Source organism: Octopus sinensis, linkage group LG1 (genome assembly GCF_006345805.1).
Source record: "Octopus sinensis linkage group LG1, ASM634580v1, whole genome shotgun sequence".
Lineage (NCBI taxonomy): Eukaryota > Metazoa > Mollusca > Cephalopoda > Octopoda > Octopodidae > Octopus > Octopus sinensis.
The window spans coordinates 76,150,955-76,167,684 of NC_042997.1; the positions used below are offsets into that span (position 1 = coordinate 76,150,955).

General features: G+C 38.3%; 1 protein-coding gene across 2 annotated transcripts in view; it reads right to left on the reverse strand.

Annotated features, from left to right (window-relative positions):
* LOC115210263 (ER degradation-enhancing alpha-mannosidase-like protein 3) overlaps nt 1-16,730 on the reverse strand; it is a 413,751-nt gene that overhangs the window by 323,617 nt on the left and 73,404 nt on the right. For both annotated transcript variants that reach the window (XM_036501986.1, XM_029779124.2), the window contains exon 3: nt 6,701-6,801. In XM_036501986.1, coding sequence (XP_036357879.1) covers nt 6,701-6,801 — 101 coding nt within the window. The remainder of the gene's footprint in view (nt 1-6,700; nt 6,802-16,730) is intronic.

The following is a 16,730-nucleotide window of genomic DNA, read 5'->3' on the forward strand; positions in this document are numbered from 1 at the left end:
ACTTCATTGAATCAAAAACACAATGTACCAAGGTTCTACACTACCTAGCAAGCATTTCCATAGATCATTTCAGACACAGACAAAAGCCCCACAATTACCTTCCCATTGTCCCTCCCAAGTACACAATTTTAGGGCTGCAACCATCAATGCTGACACAATGAAGGGGAAATCTGGTGAGATTATCAAAATGATGGAGCATCGCCATGTTGATGAGTGTGATGTGCAAGAAATGAGATGCTAGATTCCTCACGGGTAATAAACAGAGATTCAAATTCTTCTGGGTGATGGAGTGGGTGGTGTGGGCATACTCCTAGCATAAAAGTAGGTATTAGGTTGTCAAGAAAGTTCTTGCAGTTTTTAACTTTTAAATTAGTTAACTGTTGTCAACATCCGATGGCTGACCACTATGCTTATCCTTTTCAAGACTCTCGTCACCGCTACAAAATTTCTTGAACTACCATTGTGCTGTACATTCATTAGTGGTTCCTGGGCCAAACACATTGTTGATATTGCGAGATGTTTCAGCAGCTTTTCAGCCTAGCTTGAACTGGAATAAGAAAATTGTGCGAATTTGCATTTTGTCCATGTTGTATTCAACGTTCCGGAAAAAATGGCCTAATTATTCAAAAAGAAAAAGAGTAACACAATTAGATAGAGAAAAAAAGTGGCTTTAAAATGATATACAACGTCAAAGTAATTTAACGAAAATTAATTTGAAAATACATCATTTAAAACCAAAATTTAAAATTCTGCAAGAACTTTCTTGACAAACTAATAAATAAGGTAACTGAGGTAGTCAGAGTATGCAACAGGGTTATTAAGTTGATACTTATCATACATAGATTAACAGTTACAATTATCTCTGCCTATGCATCACAGGTTGGGTTTACTGATGACCTTTTGCAGACTATCTCAACAACAAATGACACAGAGTCCATTATTGTGGCTGGCGACTTTAATGGACATGCTGGGCAACATTCCTATGGATGTCATAGTGGTTAAGGTTTTGGCCCCAGGAATAAGAAGGGAACAAGGCTACTTGAGTTCAGTGATGTAAATGATCTCATGATCTGCAACACTAACTTCAGAAAACCAGTCAGCCACCTAATCACTTAATAGTCTGGTGGGAACATAAACCAGGCTGACTACCTCATCACCAGGCAATGAGATAGGCTGATGCTCACAGGCTCACAAATACAAAATCTTTACCAGGTGAAGAGTGTACACCCCAACATAGGGTACTAGTTTGTGACTTCAGAATTAGGGCTAGAGAGACTTGGAGAAATAAACCACACTGGAAAAGAAGATTATGGAAGCTCAAAGACCCAGCAAACCAACAAAAATTTAGAGACATTCTATTTGAAGCCTATGATGATAGAGAGGAGGAGGAGGAGGAAGGGACATAGAGCTTAGAAAACAACTGGAAGTTTCTGTGGGACAATTTACGGGGGGGGGGGCAATGACCTACTCTGTGACTGATGCAAATTCCCAGCTAGGCAGAGGGTGACATGGTGGTGAAATAAGGAAGTGGACAGTGCAAAGGGACAGGTGTGGAAAGCCTGGAAAAATGGTGGAAGTAGAGCATTATATCAGGGACCCAGAAGGGAGACTAGGCGACAGGTTTACATAGCAAAAGGAATAGCAGAAGATAAAAAGTTTGCCAATGTTCAACAGCATGAGTATCAGAGGTGTGAGGTATTCAGGATTGCAAAGCAGTGTGGAATACAGCCTAGTCTCTCACATAGTTAATCAGGTTATTCAGGAAGGTGTCATCCCCAAAGACTGGTGTTGTAGTATTATAATTATCTGATACAAGTGCAAAGGTGAAGGTACGTGGCTTAATGGTTAGGGCATTTGGCTCATGATTGTAAGGTCATGAGTTCAATTCCTGGCGATGCATTGTGCCCTTGAGCATGACACTTTATTTCACGTTGCTCCAATCCACTCAGCTGGCAAAAATGAGTAGAACCTGTATTTCAAAGAGCCAGCCTTGTACACTCTGTGTCACACTGAATCTCCCTGAGAACTATGTTAGGGGGACACATGTCTGTGGAGTGCTCAACCATTTGCACGTTAATTTCACGAGCAAGCTGTTCCATTTATCGTAGCAGCTAGGACACTTGTTGTTGTAACCGACAGAGTGCTCCTATTCCTATTATTAAAGGTAATGCCTTAGATAGAAAAAACTACAGAGGTATCAAGCTGTTGGATCAGGTCATGAAAATTACAGAGAAAGTTACAGCTCAATTGATTAGGAATAGAGTTAAACTAGATGAGATGCAGATTGGTTTTGTTCCTGGGAGAAGTACTACAGATGCCATCTTCCTAGTGAGACAGCTGCAAGAAAAGTATTTGGCCAAAAGTAAACCACTGTACTTAGCCTTCATCGACCTGGAGAAAGCTTTCGACAGGGTTCCCCGCTCTCTTATTTGGCGATCTCTAAGGAAGCCAGGAGTAGAGAAGTGGCTTGTTAGAACCATACAAGCCATGTACAGCAATGCTGTCAGTAAGGTGAGAGTCAGCTTTGAATACAGTGATGGCGATAGTATACAAGTTGGAGTTCACCAGTGATCAGTTCTAAGTTCATTCTTATTTATCAGAGTTCTCCAGGCCATAACAGAGAAATTCAAAATTGGAATCACATGGGAACTGCTATATGCTGATGACTTAGCTCTTCTTGTAGAATCTGAAGCAGAATTGGAGAAGTTCCCGATTAGGAAGTAAAAGCTGGAATCAAAGAGCCTTAAAGTTAACCTAGCAAAGACTTAAAGTTGTTGTTGGCAAGAAAGCAAAGACTCTCTTTCTTCAGGAAAATGACCCTGCTCAATATGTAGGAAGGGAGTGGGAAGTAATTCCATTTGTTGCACCAAGTGTAAGCTGTGGACACATAAGAGATGCAGTGGAACCAAAGGAAGGTTAACAGATAAGGTCACTTTCATGTGTGGCAGATGCACAGGAACAATAGGCACTAAGAGCACATGGGACTTAGACTCAATCAAATGCCCAGGCGGCTCTCTTGACATAGTAGATAGTTTCTGCTACTTAGGTGAGAAAATTAGTAATGGTGGTGGATGTTCTGAAAGTATTGTTTCTAGAATAAGAATAGGATGGAAGAAATTCAAAGAGTTACTACCTCTGTTGGCAACAAAAGGATTCTCTCTTAGAGTGAAAGGTAGATTGTGTGAGAATGGCCACACTCATGGTAGTCAAACATGGGCTCTGAATGCAGAGTACATGCATAGACTGGAGAGGAATAAAGGTAATATGCTCTGTCGGATTTGCAACATCAGTGTGCATGACCGACAAAGTGCAACTGTGTTGAAAGAAAAGTTAGGCATAAGAGGGATTAAATGTCGCTTCAAGAGAGGAGAATGCATTGGTCTGGACATGTGATGCATATGGGTAAAGATAACTCTATGCAGAAGTGCCAACCACTGAAAGTGGATTGTACCTGTGGAAGAGGGAGACCCAAGAGGACATGGAATAAAGTGGTGAGGACTGATCTTAGGATGTTAGGGCTCATAGAGGAAATGACAATAGATTGAGATGTTTGGCAATATGAGATTCTAAAGAAGTCCCACCTATGTCAGTGAAACTGAGTTCTAGAAGCAGTGTTCCACTCACATGTAACATCAAACTTTTCACACACCCTACCCCAAGAAACCAAACTACATCTCCTCTTCTAAACTGTATCTTTCTCTTCTTTACATTTCTTTTTCATAAACTATGATTGTCTTCCAATCCCCTTTCCTGCCCTCACTGTCCTGCTCACTGTTTTGCTGCTTTCCCCCCACCCTATCTTTATACCCAGGTTTTCACCAGTCACGGCAATCCCCACTCTTTACTTGCGCCTTCTTGGCAATACCTGACCATGTTTATTATGACCTCCATACCTCTCTCCTCATTACTCTACCATCACATCTATGCTCTGATTCATGTTACTTGTGAGTATGCCCTGGCACTTCACCAGCTCTCTCTTGCACTTTTACTGTTACTTACTCTTTCTTTCCTTTTCCCTTGCTCTTCCCTCTGGCTAGGTACCCATGTATGCACTCTACAGCAGCACACCTGTTTCTGCCCTGATTCTTGATCACTCACTGTCTCTCCTACTTTTGCTCTTCCCTCTGACTAGGTAACCAAGTATCTCTTTTACATCAGCACACCTGTTTCTGTCCTCTTTCTTATCCTCTCTCTCTCTCTCTCTCTCTCTGAGTAACCATGTACCTCCTCAATAGCAAGACACCTGCTTCTGCCTCTCTGTCTCACTCTAACCTTTCATCCTTTAACACAAGTTCCCTCCTCAAATGCCCCTGCCTCTCTCAAAATTCCTTGTCTTGTGAGTTACTTGGTGACCCTGCCAGTGCTGGTGCCACTTAAAAAGCATCCAGTCTACACTATAAAGTGGTTGGCATTTGGATGGGCATCCAGCTGTAAAAAGCATGCCAAAACTAACCTCACTTGTGCTAGTCCCACATAAAAAACACTGAGTCCACTCTACAGAGTGGTTGGTGTTAGGAAGGGCATACAATCATAAAAACCCAGCCAAAAGAGACACAGCAGCCTAGAATAGTCTTCTACCTGGCCAACTCCTGTCCACCATCCTACCCATGCATGCATGGAAGACAGACGTTAAATGATGATGATAATGTTATAAGTTCCATCACAGGACATATTTTCATCTATCTTTTGATCTCTAGTTCATTTCTTATAAGATAAAAGAAAACTAAACCATTTAATATAGATTTGTTAGTCTGGCTTGTATTCTTCCTTCACTTTACAATCGGGTAGGAATATTTACCTTGGTCAAACTTAATATCTATACAGAATCAAGTCAAACCTTTCTTCGTCATTTATATTTTTGACATATACTTTGAAGGTATTCTCAAAAAAGACATGTGTAAAGCTGAACTGACTCCTTGACATATTTCATGCAATACCTTATTCTCTCAATGATAATTCCTGATGGTAGATCAGGACGAATCTTGGTTTTCTGACTTTGTGATCTCTGGAATTCTAGGATTTACAAGAGGTGAACAGGACTGAAAGCATTTTACTTTTTCTCTACTTCAACAAGATTGTAACCAAATGCCTCCTATGCTATTGCACTTCTGAAATCATTGTTTTGTTTATCAGAAGCTGCTTAGCTCATCCCCTAGCTCCTTTCTTTTCAGTTGCTTGTTTGGTTGTGATGATATTGTTACCGTGTGTGTGTGTGTTAATCTATGATTACAAACCCTTAACTGAAAAATCTTACAGAGTCATGTCTGGGTTAACATACTCCCTCACTGAAAGGCACATTTGGCCCAGACATGGCTAGTTGCAATAAAAGCTTTTGGTTTGCAATCCTAATTATCCCACAATGCATACAAACTTACATGTAAATAAATAAATACCTTCAAAGCCATACAGTAGCAGAGTAAAGAAAATACAGAATAAATGTTGGAAATTGATGCCTCTACTAATAAAGAAAAAGGATTTTATCCTGTATGAAAAAGCAGGCTCTAGCATTTTTTTGCAACTGAGAGGCATCAGTTCATCAACAGGATAGTCATCTTTCTATAGAATAAGAAATAAGAAATTAAACAATAATTTGCATGAGCAGACCAAATCAACCAATTGTCTTTCTTCTATACAACCTGGTTCCCTGACATTGTTAATATTACTGCTTTCAGTTTCCTCTTCCAGACGTACTATCCATTGGTAGTAAATGACATTTTTTGACCCAGCACTCATCCAATTAAGTTAAGAATCCAAACCACTGCAATCATCTCTTTAGCACACTTCAGTTGATATCTTTAATGTCTGGTCACTCTCAAACCATTTATATTTAGTTTCTTCACATACTTCAAAGCAAGGGATTCTGTTAAAAACCTACTGAAAATTAATAAATACAAAATATGGTTTGTTCTGAGATAAGAACTTCTCTTGCAGTTGCTTCACAAGAAATATGGCATTTGTAGTTTTGGTGCAAAATGAAACTAAGTTTTTGCTGAAACACTTTCAGCTTCTTTCAAAACATGTTCCATTAGCTTGAGGGCTCTCTCTCCATCTATCAACTTTGCTTATGTAGCAGTTAAAGATGATACTATTATATCATTGGGGAGAATATCCACCTGCATTGTCTGATTAACTATGTGTACCTGTTTTTCTTTATGAAATAAGCTACACAAAACATGTTTTTGAATTACGTGTATTTACTTTATATACATATATGAGATGAAAACTTTCTTTTAACATTTAATGTCTATGTTCCATGCTGGCATGGGTTGGAGAGTTATTAATGTAGAAAGTTGGTATCTCAGCTACTAGCAGTTGACCTGCGTAATCTAGATGGTGTTTTAAAATTTCATTATTTTCTTTAACCCAGGCAACACCTGGTATTTCTGCTAGTGATGTTAATAAATTTGACATCTAAAATCAACAATGTTTTATCCTAAAAGGAGTTGCAAATAATTCATTAGGAATTTTTATTCATGTATTTTATGAAGAGGTTTCATCATCATGAAATAAAATTTTTTTTTCTCATGTTCTTGAACCAGAACTTCTCTTAAAAGTATTTAAATAATAATTTTATACACCTTCAGAGAAATTTCACTTTTAACTTTAGAGCTGTTAATATACAGAAAAATTTATTTAAATACCTGAGAATAAAAGAGATATTATTTTAAAGTTAAATAAAAAAAAAAAAAAACTGCCTTACTTGCCCATGCATTCATCTATATCTCCTCGTGATTTTTCTCGACCTCGATAGCGCTCTTTGCAACTGAGAGGCATGAGTTCATCAGCAGGATAGGCATGTTTCTACAGAATAAGAAATTAAAAACTGAAGTCAATAATTTGCATGAGTAGAGAAAGTCAGCTACAAAGTATATTACTAATTCATTAAATTATGTATTCCAATCACTGCAATCATCTCTTCAGCACACTTCAGTTGACGCTTTTGATATCTAGGCAGCTTGAATCATTCAGATTTAATTATTTTATTTTACACCAGACTTCAAAGCAAGGGAGTCTGTCAAAAACCTTCTGCAAATCAATAAATGCAATGTAGTGTGATCTTTTTCTAAGATAAGAACTTCTCCTGCAGTTTTCCCACAAGAAAAACAGCATTAGTAATTTTGTGACCAGGCCAAAGAATTAACTTCATACGGAACTAATTTTGCTGAAAAACTTTCAGCTTCCTTCAAAACATGTTAATTTAGAATAAAGTTTATGTCCAGTATATCTGCTTTACCTATATAACATGATACTGTTATATCATTCACTGAGGAGAGCATCTATCAGCATTATTGAATTGTGAGCATAAGGCAACTCTTCTCAATAAACTAGTTAATTTTTCTTCCTGCATATTCCTTGTAATCACATAAGCCTGAGAAATAGAATAAGCTGTCTGCTATTTTTAATCCCTAAGAATATTAAGACATTTGCAAATAAGCACATCTTATGGTTAATTAACTATTTTTCAATGCTTCAACTTCACTAAAGTTTCAATTTTCAGAAATAAATATGGAATATATGCCAATTAAAATGTTGAAAAATATTTTTTGTTCACTTGACATCATATACCAGTCATTAACAGATGGATTCCTTTCTGTGTTGGTCACAGCTGAGTCCTATGTTCTTGCCGCTAAGACTGCCTTTTTCCACTACCAAATCCAACAGACACACAAAAAAAAAATATATCTATATCTTATCTACAATCAGTTGTCGCAAGTATCACTGTTCATGGCTTTGGCATGACTTGATAAGCTTTTTCCATAGTGGTTAGTTTTTCACTTGGGTTTGCCATTTACTATGATCAATTCCTTTCCACATTTTTGCAGTATTTTAAAATCTCAGTCTAGGCCTTGCTTAGTTTCTTTTCCCCTTGCATAATTGGGAGTAAATGATTTACTAGCTGGCCTATTCCTTCTTAATCCCTCTGGAGAGCTCTACAGAGATGGGGAACTCCTTACTGTGACTGGATTATCTTGACCTTCTGTTGAACAAACCAAGAGAGCCCTATGTAAACTTTTTGAAAACTATAACCTGAGTATATCTCATTCAAAAATGACACTAAAGTGACCAATTTCTTAGACATTACTCTGGACTTAAATACAAATCTATATCACTCTTTCCACAAACCCAATTAATTTTTACAATATATCAACATTCTGTCAAATCACCCTAAACTTACCCTTAATAGTATAATCACAGGCATTTCTATCAGAATCTCCAATTTATCTACTAATGAAGAAATTTTTAACAGTTATGCCCCGTATTATAATTAGGCTCTCCAGATAAGTGGCTTCCATGAAAAGATCTTTTATATCCCCAATACCAAGCTTAAAACAAAAATTGCACATTTCTTTCCTAATATTAATCCTTCTCAAAAGAAACCTCCTACACATCGCACTCAGCAGCCCCATTGGCCACCTCTAACCTATAATAACTATGAGCCTCCCTATCAAGATCCACCCACTATAACCACAAGCCCTAAACATTCTAAGGGCTTGAAGTGGGAGATCCTATGGTTCAAACCACCTTTAAATCTCTATCCAAACTTTTCTTTAAAATCCTAAACTCGAACTTCCCACCACAGCATAAATACTATCCCATCTTTAATAAATCACTGTAAAAATCTCCTACTCTACTACACCTAAGTTAGGATCCGTAATTGCCTCCTCAAACAAATGCAAACTACACTGCAACGCCAGTTTTTGCAACAGGAAATTTATCACACTGCAGCTCACATTAACCCACCTAGTGGCAATGATACAACCTTCAGCAACCCCCTTGACTAAATAATAACATACTCAAGGCATCTTCCCACAACACGGCTCATGTGACCACATATACTGGGTCATCCCATGAATAATGCAATTTTTTCAATTGCATGAACTAAAAGTCAGAGGGGGATGGAATAAACTACCTGCATCATTTAACTGTAAAAGCAAGTAGTAATTTTACCTTGTCCTTATTCTTAGTGCAAGTTTTGAAGAGTGCAGTTCAATTTTAACAGTTATTTTTTCAAAGCTATTATGGAAGTGACAAAGGAGCTTATTCGGCATATTTTGCTTTATGAGGTCAATAAAGGCAACAACATAATGGAAACTGTAAGGAATATCAATGCAGCATATGGGGAGTGTAAGCCAATGTCAATGGTGGTTCCAGAAATTTCAAGCTGGACACTACAGCCTAGAAGTTAAGCCTTGTCCTGGAAGATCTGTAGAGCTTGATGAGGATGCCTTGCAAACCTTGGTGGAATAAAATCTCACTGTAACTGATGAGGAACTAGCAGAGAAGCTTGGATTTGGTCATTCAACCATTTATCGACCCCTGTGTGTCATAGGAAAAGTTAGCAAATTGAGTCAATGGGTTCCTCACAAACTTTCCAAGTTTAATTGCATGCTGAGAGTGAATGTGTGCTCTTCTTTGCTGTTATGTCTCATAAATGAACCCTTTTTGAACAGAATAATGACTAGCAATGAGAATGGGTTCTCTATAAAAATGTCAAGTGCTAAAGACAGTGGGTAGAGAAAGGAGAAACACCAGCACCCCAGGCTAAAGGTCTCCACCCACATAAGGTGCTGTTATGTGTTTGGGGGGATATGAAAGGTTTAGTCCAATTGAACTTTTAAACCCAAACCAAACAAGCTTGAGTGGCTTAAGTCAGTGCTAGAAAAAAAATACGACCAAAGGGTTTCAACACAAAAGATAATGCTTGGCCATATACAGTATGTATAAATTATGTTTAAGAGAATTGCTAACCATCCATCACAACCTCTCCATTTTGTAAATTTAACCCTTTCGTTACTATATTTCTAACCAAAATACACCCCTTATGTGTTTCAATTAATTTCTAACATAATCATAAATTTAGTCTGGTTTCATTAAACAACTCTAACTTTTTTTTATTTATCAACATATTAATGTGATTTTTGGAAGATAGTATAACGAAAGGTTCTCAACCAATTCTATACCATAATTTTTGTCACAAAGTGACTCTAATTACAGGTAAATACAGATAAATTCAACAAAATATAAAATTATTAAAATCTTTGTTCAAACATCGTGAAAGAAAATGGGTTATTAGCTAATATTCAATCGGGTATACAACAAAATTTTACTATAGAAGAGCTATGCACATTACTGGATTCATTAGGTGAATTTAAACATACAAAAGACAGGTGTACCATAAAGATATAAGTAAAACAAAAGACTGGAATTTGTCTGTGAAGAAAACTAGAAAACAAAATACACACACACCATCAACTAGATTAAATAAGCTCTCCCACATACATAGATACACAGATACAATAATGTATAGATACATACATAGATACAATGATGATTTACAAAAGAAATTAATCAAAATTCGTCACTCACCTTACAGGTAAATTAAAATAACGAGTAAATTAAAATTACACATAAAGAAAAATAAAAACGAAGTAAATTTGAAAATATTTATAAAATCAAATCACACATATATACAAATCAAACAATATTCCTATCATGAAAACTTGTAAAGCACCCTGCTCTACATAATGCAACCTTGCAGAATGCACATTGGAAAGTTGTTTCAACAGCCCTTCTACTAGGAGCTTTCCTTTTTTGATGAAGGCAGTCACGACACTGCTTTTTGCGAGCCTTGATTTTTTTCTAATTTATGAAGATCGGCTGAATTCAGAGGGATATCCCTCTGGCAGGCTTTGCTTTTTCTCCCTACAGTTTTTTTTTTTTTTTTAGGAATAACCAGCTCTTAGTTGTGTTGCTATATCTGCTCGGAACTGCAGATGGTCACATCGCTTTCGAGCCGGTCCCGATTTGGTATATAGTATAAACGCATTAGTAATACTCATGTTTACTATATACCAAACCAGGTATCGCCAACATTTATTCCCCAGTCTGCCAACTGGATAGTAAGACATCATCTGATTCAGCCGATCTACACCCATGTACCTGTTATAGTCAAGGTTCACAAATGGCATGCCATTTTCATCCACATGTGGCCGTGCACAGGTAGACAGAAAATTGATCTGCCTCTTATTTCTGTATGCGATCACTAGCAAATTTCCTTTCTGCCGTTGAATTATTTCACCATTCTTTTTTAAATTTTGCTTTTTTTATATCCAACGGCAGTCCTTTTCTACTAGCAATCACTGTAGCACATGTATGTGTTGCCACAGTATCTAAATTCTCCGCAAGTTTGACCAAACTGAAAAATCAGTCAAAAAATAATAGGTGGCCCTGGTTATGGTATGGAAGTGATAAATTCCAGACCACATCATACCCTAGGCCATGCTGACTTGCATAATTGTCTCTTTTTCCAGTACAAAATTCAAATCCCGAGCAGTGCCCAGTATTTGATTCACAAATCTTCCAAACTTTGATCCCCCATTTTGTGGGCTTTCCTGGCATACATTGTTGAAAACGCACTCGGCCTTTATAGCCCACCATATCCTCAACAATACATAAATATCTCCCTGGTTTATATACTGTTTATATGTGTTTTGAACACAGTCAATGAGGAGTCTTATTTTAAATAAGGGATCAAAATCTGGTCCTCCATGTACTGGTGTACTGCTCGTGTCTCTTACATGTAAATACTGAGTCAATTTCAAAAATTGTGTCCTCGTCATTATACTTGAGATATATTCGTCTCCAAAGGGCTCATCGCTACTCCAGTAATTTGTTATTCTGGGTAACTTTCTAATGCCCATAATAATATTTATGGCAAAATATGCCTTAATTTCATTTAAGCTTGTGGGGAAACCACAAACTATCCTTTTTTCATTTTGTTTACTTTCAGCGTAACAGTTTGTTTCTGCCGTAATTATTTCAAATAGGCTCATTGGAAAAAGTAAAAAGAAATAGTCTAACACTCTACTCTCCTGAGAAAGACTGTGACTTGGTCCAGTTTCTTCAGAAAAATCACTGAAAGAAACAGTTTTTTAAATTTTTACTCCATTCAGGTGCCAATTCATTTTCTTTATCGCTATTGGAGCTCACGGATTCACTGCTTTCACTTTCAGAAAATGAAACATCAGATTCATTATCAAATACCACGTGCTTTTTTTTTTAGTTATAGAGTTAGATTTATCAAGATCTTCAGTGGAAAATTCTTCGAATTCTGACTCGCTGCTTGACAGAATGAAATTCGTATCCATTTTTCTGTCAGAATTTAAAATTTTGAAAACACAACAGGAACAAATTTGGTAAAAAAATCTCCCAAAATTCACAGAATTAAAATTACACGTCGATCGTTGTAAAAAACTGTAGCTGAACTGTTTACGAAGTATAATCATGTGTTTTCACAAATGTACTAATGAGATTTGCTCTGATATTCTCATTTAAATAGGTGATTACAGGCAGTTTTGGGTGGCTTGGTCACATGAGCCAAAATTTTTTTCGGGTGGCTTTGGGTGGTGTGGTAACAAAAGGGTTAACTTCAGATCTGATTTCTGGTGAGGTGAAAGTAGGTGTTCTTGACTCTTACTCAGTTCCAGGTGTCGATTTGTTGATCAGAAATGATCTTATGGGGTCCAAGGTTGGTGCTCATCCTATTGTCACAGTTTCTCTAGAGAGTTCAGTTGGTACAGAAAAATTAGAGGAAGATTTTCCCGGTATTTTCCCCATTGTTCTCAGAGATATGTCTCTCTTTCTTGCTATTCTGCAATAATTGTAAATACTAAAATCCCACAAGGATAAGTTAGTTGGTGAAAGTGACAACCGCTAAGTTAGTTCGTTAAATGAAGACAAGAGACGACTATGATACAATTTTCATTAGCTCACATTTCAATGGTAAATGTCATTTTATCTTTCTCTGCGGCTCCTGAAATAACAAGCACAATGATAGCATCATTCTGTCTTCCTACTCTACTCACTGTCATTGTATCTTTTCTCCCTTCACTGTGATGGGAGACCAAAACAGTAAACAATAACAACACATAAAGATGAAAAGGCTGACCACCATTTTGTTTTCAATGGTATATTGAGAATTTGGAACATTGCTCAAGCTATTCTTATTCTAGCATCAACACTCTTAGAACATCCAGTCACCTTTATATATATCGTCGTTGTTAATATACATGTATGTATATATGTATATATATAAGATATAATGGTGTCATTGAGACCCAAAGGTATCAGGTAATGCTGAATAAGACAGACCATAGTTAAGTTCCAGATTCAGTACTATTGCGAATAAAGGGGTCAACATTGGTTCTATGTCAGCGTGTGTATATATAAATTTTTGTGTCATGAGATAAAAAAAACCAAGGCTATATAGAGCATTTACAGATAGGTCTTACAGCTGTTTCTAGAATATTAATTAATAATAAGATAACTTCATCGAAGACAGTGTGAGAGGAAAAGTTAAGTCATAGTTACATCAAAACTAACTACATAAGTCACATCGAAACTAACTATGACTTAACTTTTCCTCACACAGTCTCCGATGAAGGGATATTATTATTAATTAATATTCTAGAAACAGCTGAAAGACCTTCTATCTATAAATGCTCTAATATCTATACAGCCTCGGTTTTTTTTATCTCATTACACAAAAAATTCATATATATATCATCATCATCATCGTTGTTTAACGTCCGTTTTCCACGCTAGCACGGGTTGGAAGGTTCGACCGAGGTCTGGGAAGCCAGGGGCTGCACCAGGCTCCAGTCTGATCTGGCAGTGTTTCTACAGCTGGATGCCCTTCCTAACGCCAACCACTCCGCGAGTGTGGTGGGTGCTTTTTAAGTGCCACCTGCACAGGTGCCAGACGGGTCTGGCATCGTCCACGATCGGTTGGTGCTTTTTATGTGCCACCGACACAGGAGCCAGTCGAGGCGGGGCTGGCATCGGCCACGTTCGAATGGTGCTTTTTATGTTCCACCGGCACAGAAGCCATTCGAGGCGGGGTTGGCATCGGTCATGTTCGGATGGTGCTTTTTATGTGCCACCGGTACAGAAGCCAGTCGAGGCGGAACTGGGAACGGCCATGTTCGGATAGTGCTTTTTATGTGCCACCTGCACAGGTGCCAGAGGGGTCTGGCATCGGCCACGATCGGTTGGTACTTTTTATGTGCCACCGGCACAGAAGCCATTCGAGGCGGGGTTGGCATCGGTCACGTTCGGATGGTGCTTTTTATGTGCCACTGGCACAGAAGCCAGTCGAGGTGGCACTGGGAACGGCCACGTTCGGATGGTGCTTTTTATGTGCCACCGGCACAGGTATCACTACTACTATTTCCATTGATATTTGTTTCGATGTTCATGTACATGCACTTGACTCAACAGGTCTCCTCAAGCACAGCGAGATGTTCCGGGATCCAAGGTACTTTGAATGGGCAGGGGCTATGCGGAACTGGTGCCGGAAGCATCCCAGGTCTTAGTAGTCACAGCACATCTCCAGAGATCTCGGTCCTTCGCCATTGCCTCAGTGAGGCCCAACGCTCTGAGGTTATGCTTGACTACCTCATCCCATGTCTTCCTGGGTCTACCTCTCCCCCCGATTCCTTCAACTGTTCGGGAGTGGCACTTCTTCACACATCTCTCCTCATCCATCCGCAGTACATGACCATACCATCGCAAGCGTCGCTCTTGCACACCACATCTGATGCTTCTTATGCCTAGCATTTCTCTCAGGGTGCTTACACTCTGTCGTGCATTCACACTGACATTACACATCCAGCGGATCATGCTAGCTTCATTTCTTTCAAGTCTACGCATGTCCTCTGCAGTCACAGCCCATGTTTCACTGTCGTGAAGCATGGCAGTTCGCACACATGCATCATACAATCTACCTTTCACTCTGAGTGAGAGACCCTTTGTCGCCAGTAGGGGTAGGAGCTTTGTAAACTTTGCCCAGGCTATTCGTATTCTAGTGATGACACTCTCTGAGCATCCACCCCCACTACTAACTTGGTCACCCAGGTAGCGGAAACTATCAACTACTTCTAGTTTCTCCCCCTGGAGTGTGATGGAATCTGTTTTCTGAGTGTCTGTGGTGTCTATTGTCAATATTTGGCAGGCTCTCCTCCTCCCATTCATTCTCCACATTCAGCAGTCTTTCATAAGGCTTATACATATATATACATATCTTCCTCTGCTGCTACCCCATTCTCATTCCTTGAATTTCTTCCTTGTCTCTTCTTGGCTTCATCTATAACCAGGATGATTCTGCTCTAACTTATATATATATATATATATGTATATATATATATATATAGAGAGAGAGAGAGAGATAGATAGATATAGATATATATATACATCGATAGATAGATACACACATATACATAGATACATATATATATGTAAATATATATATGTATATATATATGTGTGTGTGTGTGTGTGTATATCTCTATTTATAAAACTGAAATGCAAAAAGTTTGTTTGTTTGACTCGACCGCTTGGCCCGCTTTCAACGCCACTACATCCCGTTGGATTGACTCCAAAATTTACAGGGACATGTAAAATGAGGTGACGATGCCCGTGGGCTACATTAGAAATCCCCATCTTAAAAGGTGTCGTTGCTAGGGCCAAAAACCCACTTTGACAAGTCCACTCTCAGTCTTTTATGTATCTGTCTTCCTCACTCACTCACTCTATTTCTTCCCTTCCCATCACTTTCTATATATAACGTCGATTCGTCAAACGGCGTTCTACAGCGCTTTCACACTCTCTCTCTCTACACATCTGTCTGCATTCATACAGACAATTATCATCGCCACCACCACCAGACAGGTTTGGGTGGCCGCACAGCTACAGTTAGACAATGGTTAATAACATTCGATGTTGATAATGCCTGGATTGTTCCATTCAACCCTTTGCTTTCCAAAACATTTAATGCACACATTAATGTTGAGTACTGCAGCTCGGTGAGATGCATACAATACCTCTGCAAGTACATTAATAAGGGCGATGATATGGCCGTGTTTGTGTTCAGTGATGAAGACCTTAGACATGACGAAGTTAAACAATTCGTTTTGGGTAGGTATGTATCCTCCAATTATGCAGCGTGGCGCATTTTTCGATATGAGATTCATCTAAGCTCACCATCAGTTTTCCATCTGAATGTTCATTTACAGAAGAGACAGCTGGTTTACTTCACAGAGAAAAATGCACGTCAAGTCATTGATAATCCAAGAGGGACTACGCTTACAGCGTTTTTTAAATTGTGTTCAGTTGATGAGTTTGCTGCTACTCTCATTTACCCTGAAGTACCGGAATATTACACATACAACATCAATAATTGGAAGCGCAGGTCACATGGAACAGAACTTGACAATTGGCCCGGTGTTTCTAGGAAGAACGTCATTGGGCGTGTGTATAATATTCATCCTACCAAACAGGAAATCTTCTTTTTGAGAATGCTGCTTCATGTAGTTACAGGACCGAAGTCTTTTGCTGATCTTCGCACGGTTGATGGTATCATCTGCGCCACTTACAGGGAAGCATCTTTGAGGCGTGGACTGCTTCTGAATGACGACCACTTACACAGGACATTAGCAGAGGCCTCAAAGTGAAATTAATTTATATATGTGTGTGTGGTGTATCTATATATCAATATGTATATATAATGTATATATACAAAGTGTATATATCTGTATTTGTATATATATATATATATATATATATATATAATATATTATATATATATATATATATATATCCTACGTTCTACTTGCCTAGAACCTGTCATCATTTCTCTGAACCACCCCTCCCCACTGGTGCTCCCCTATATA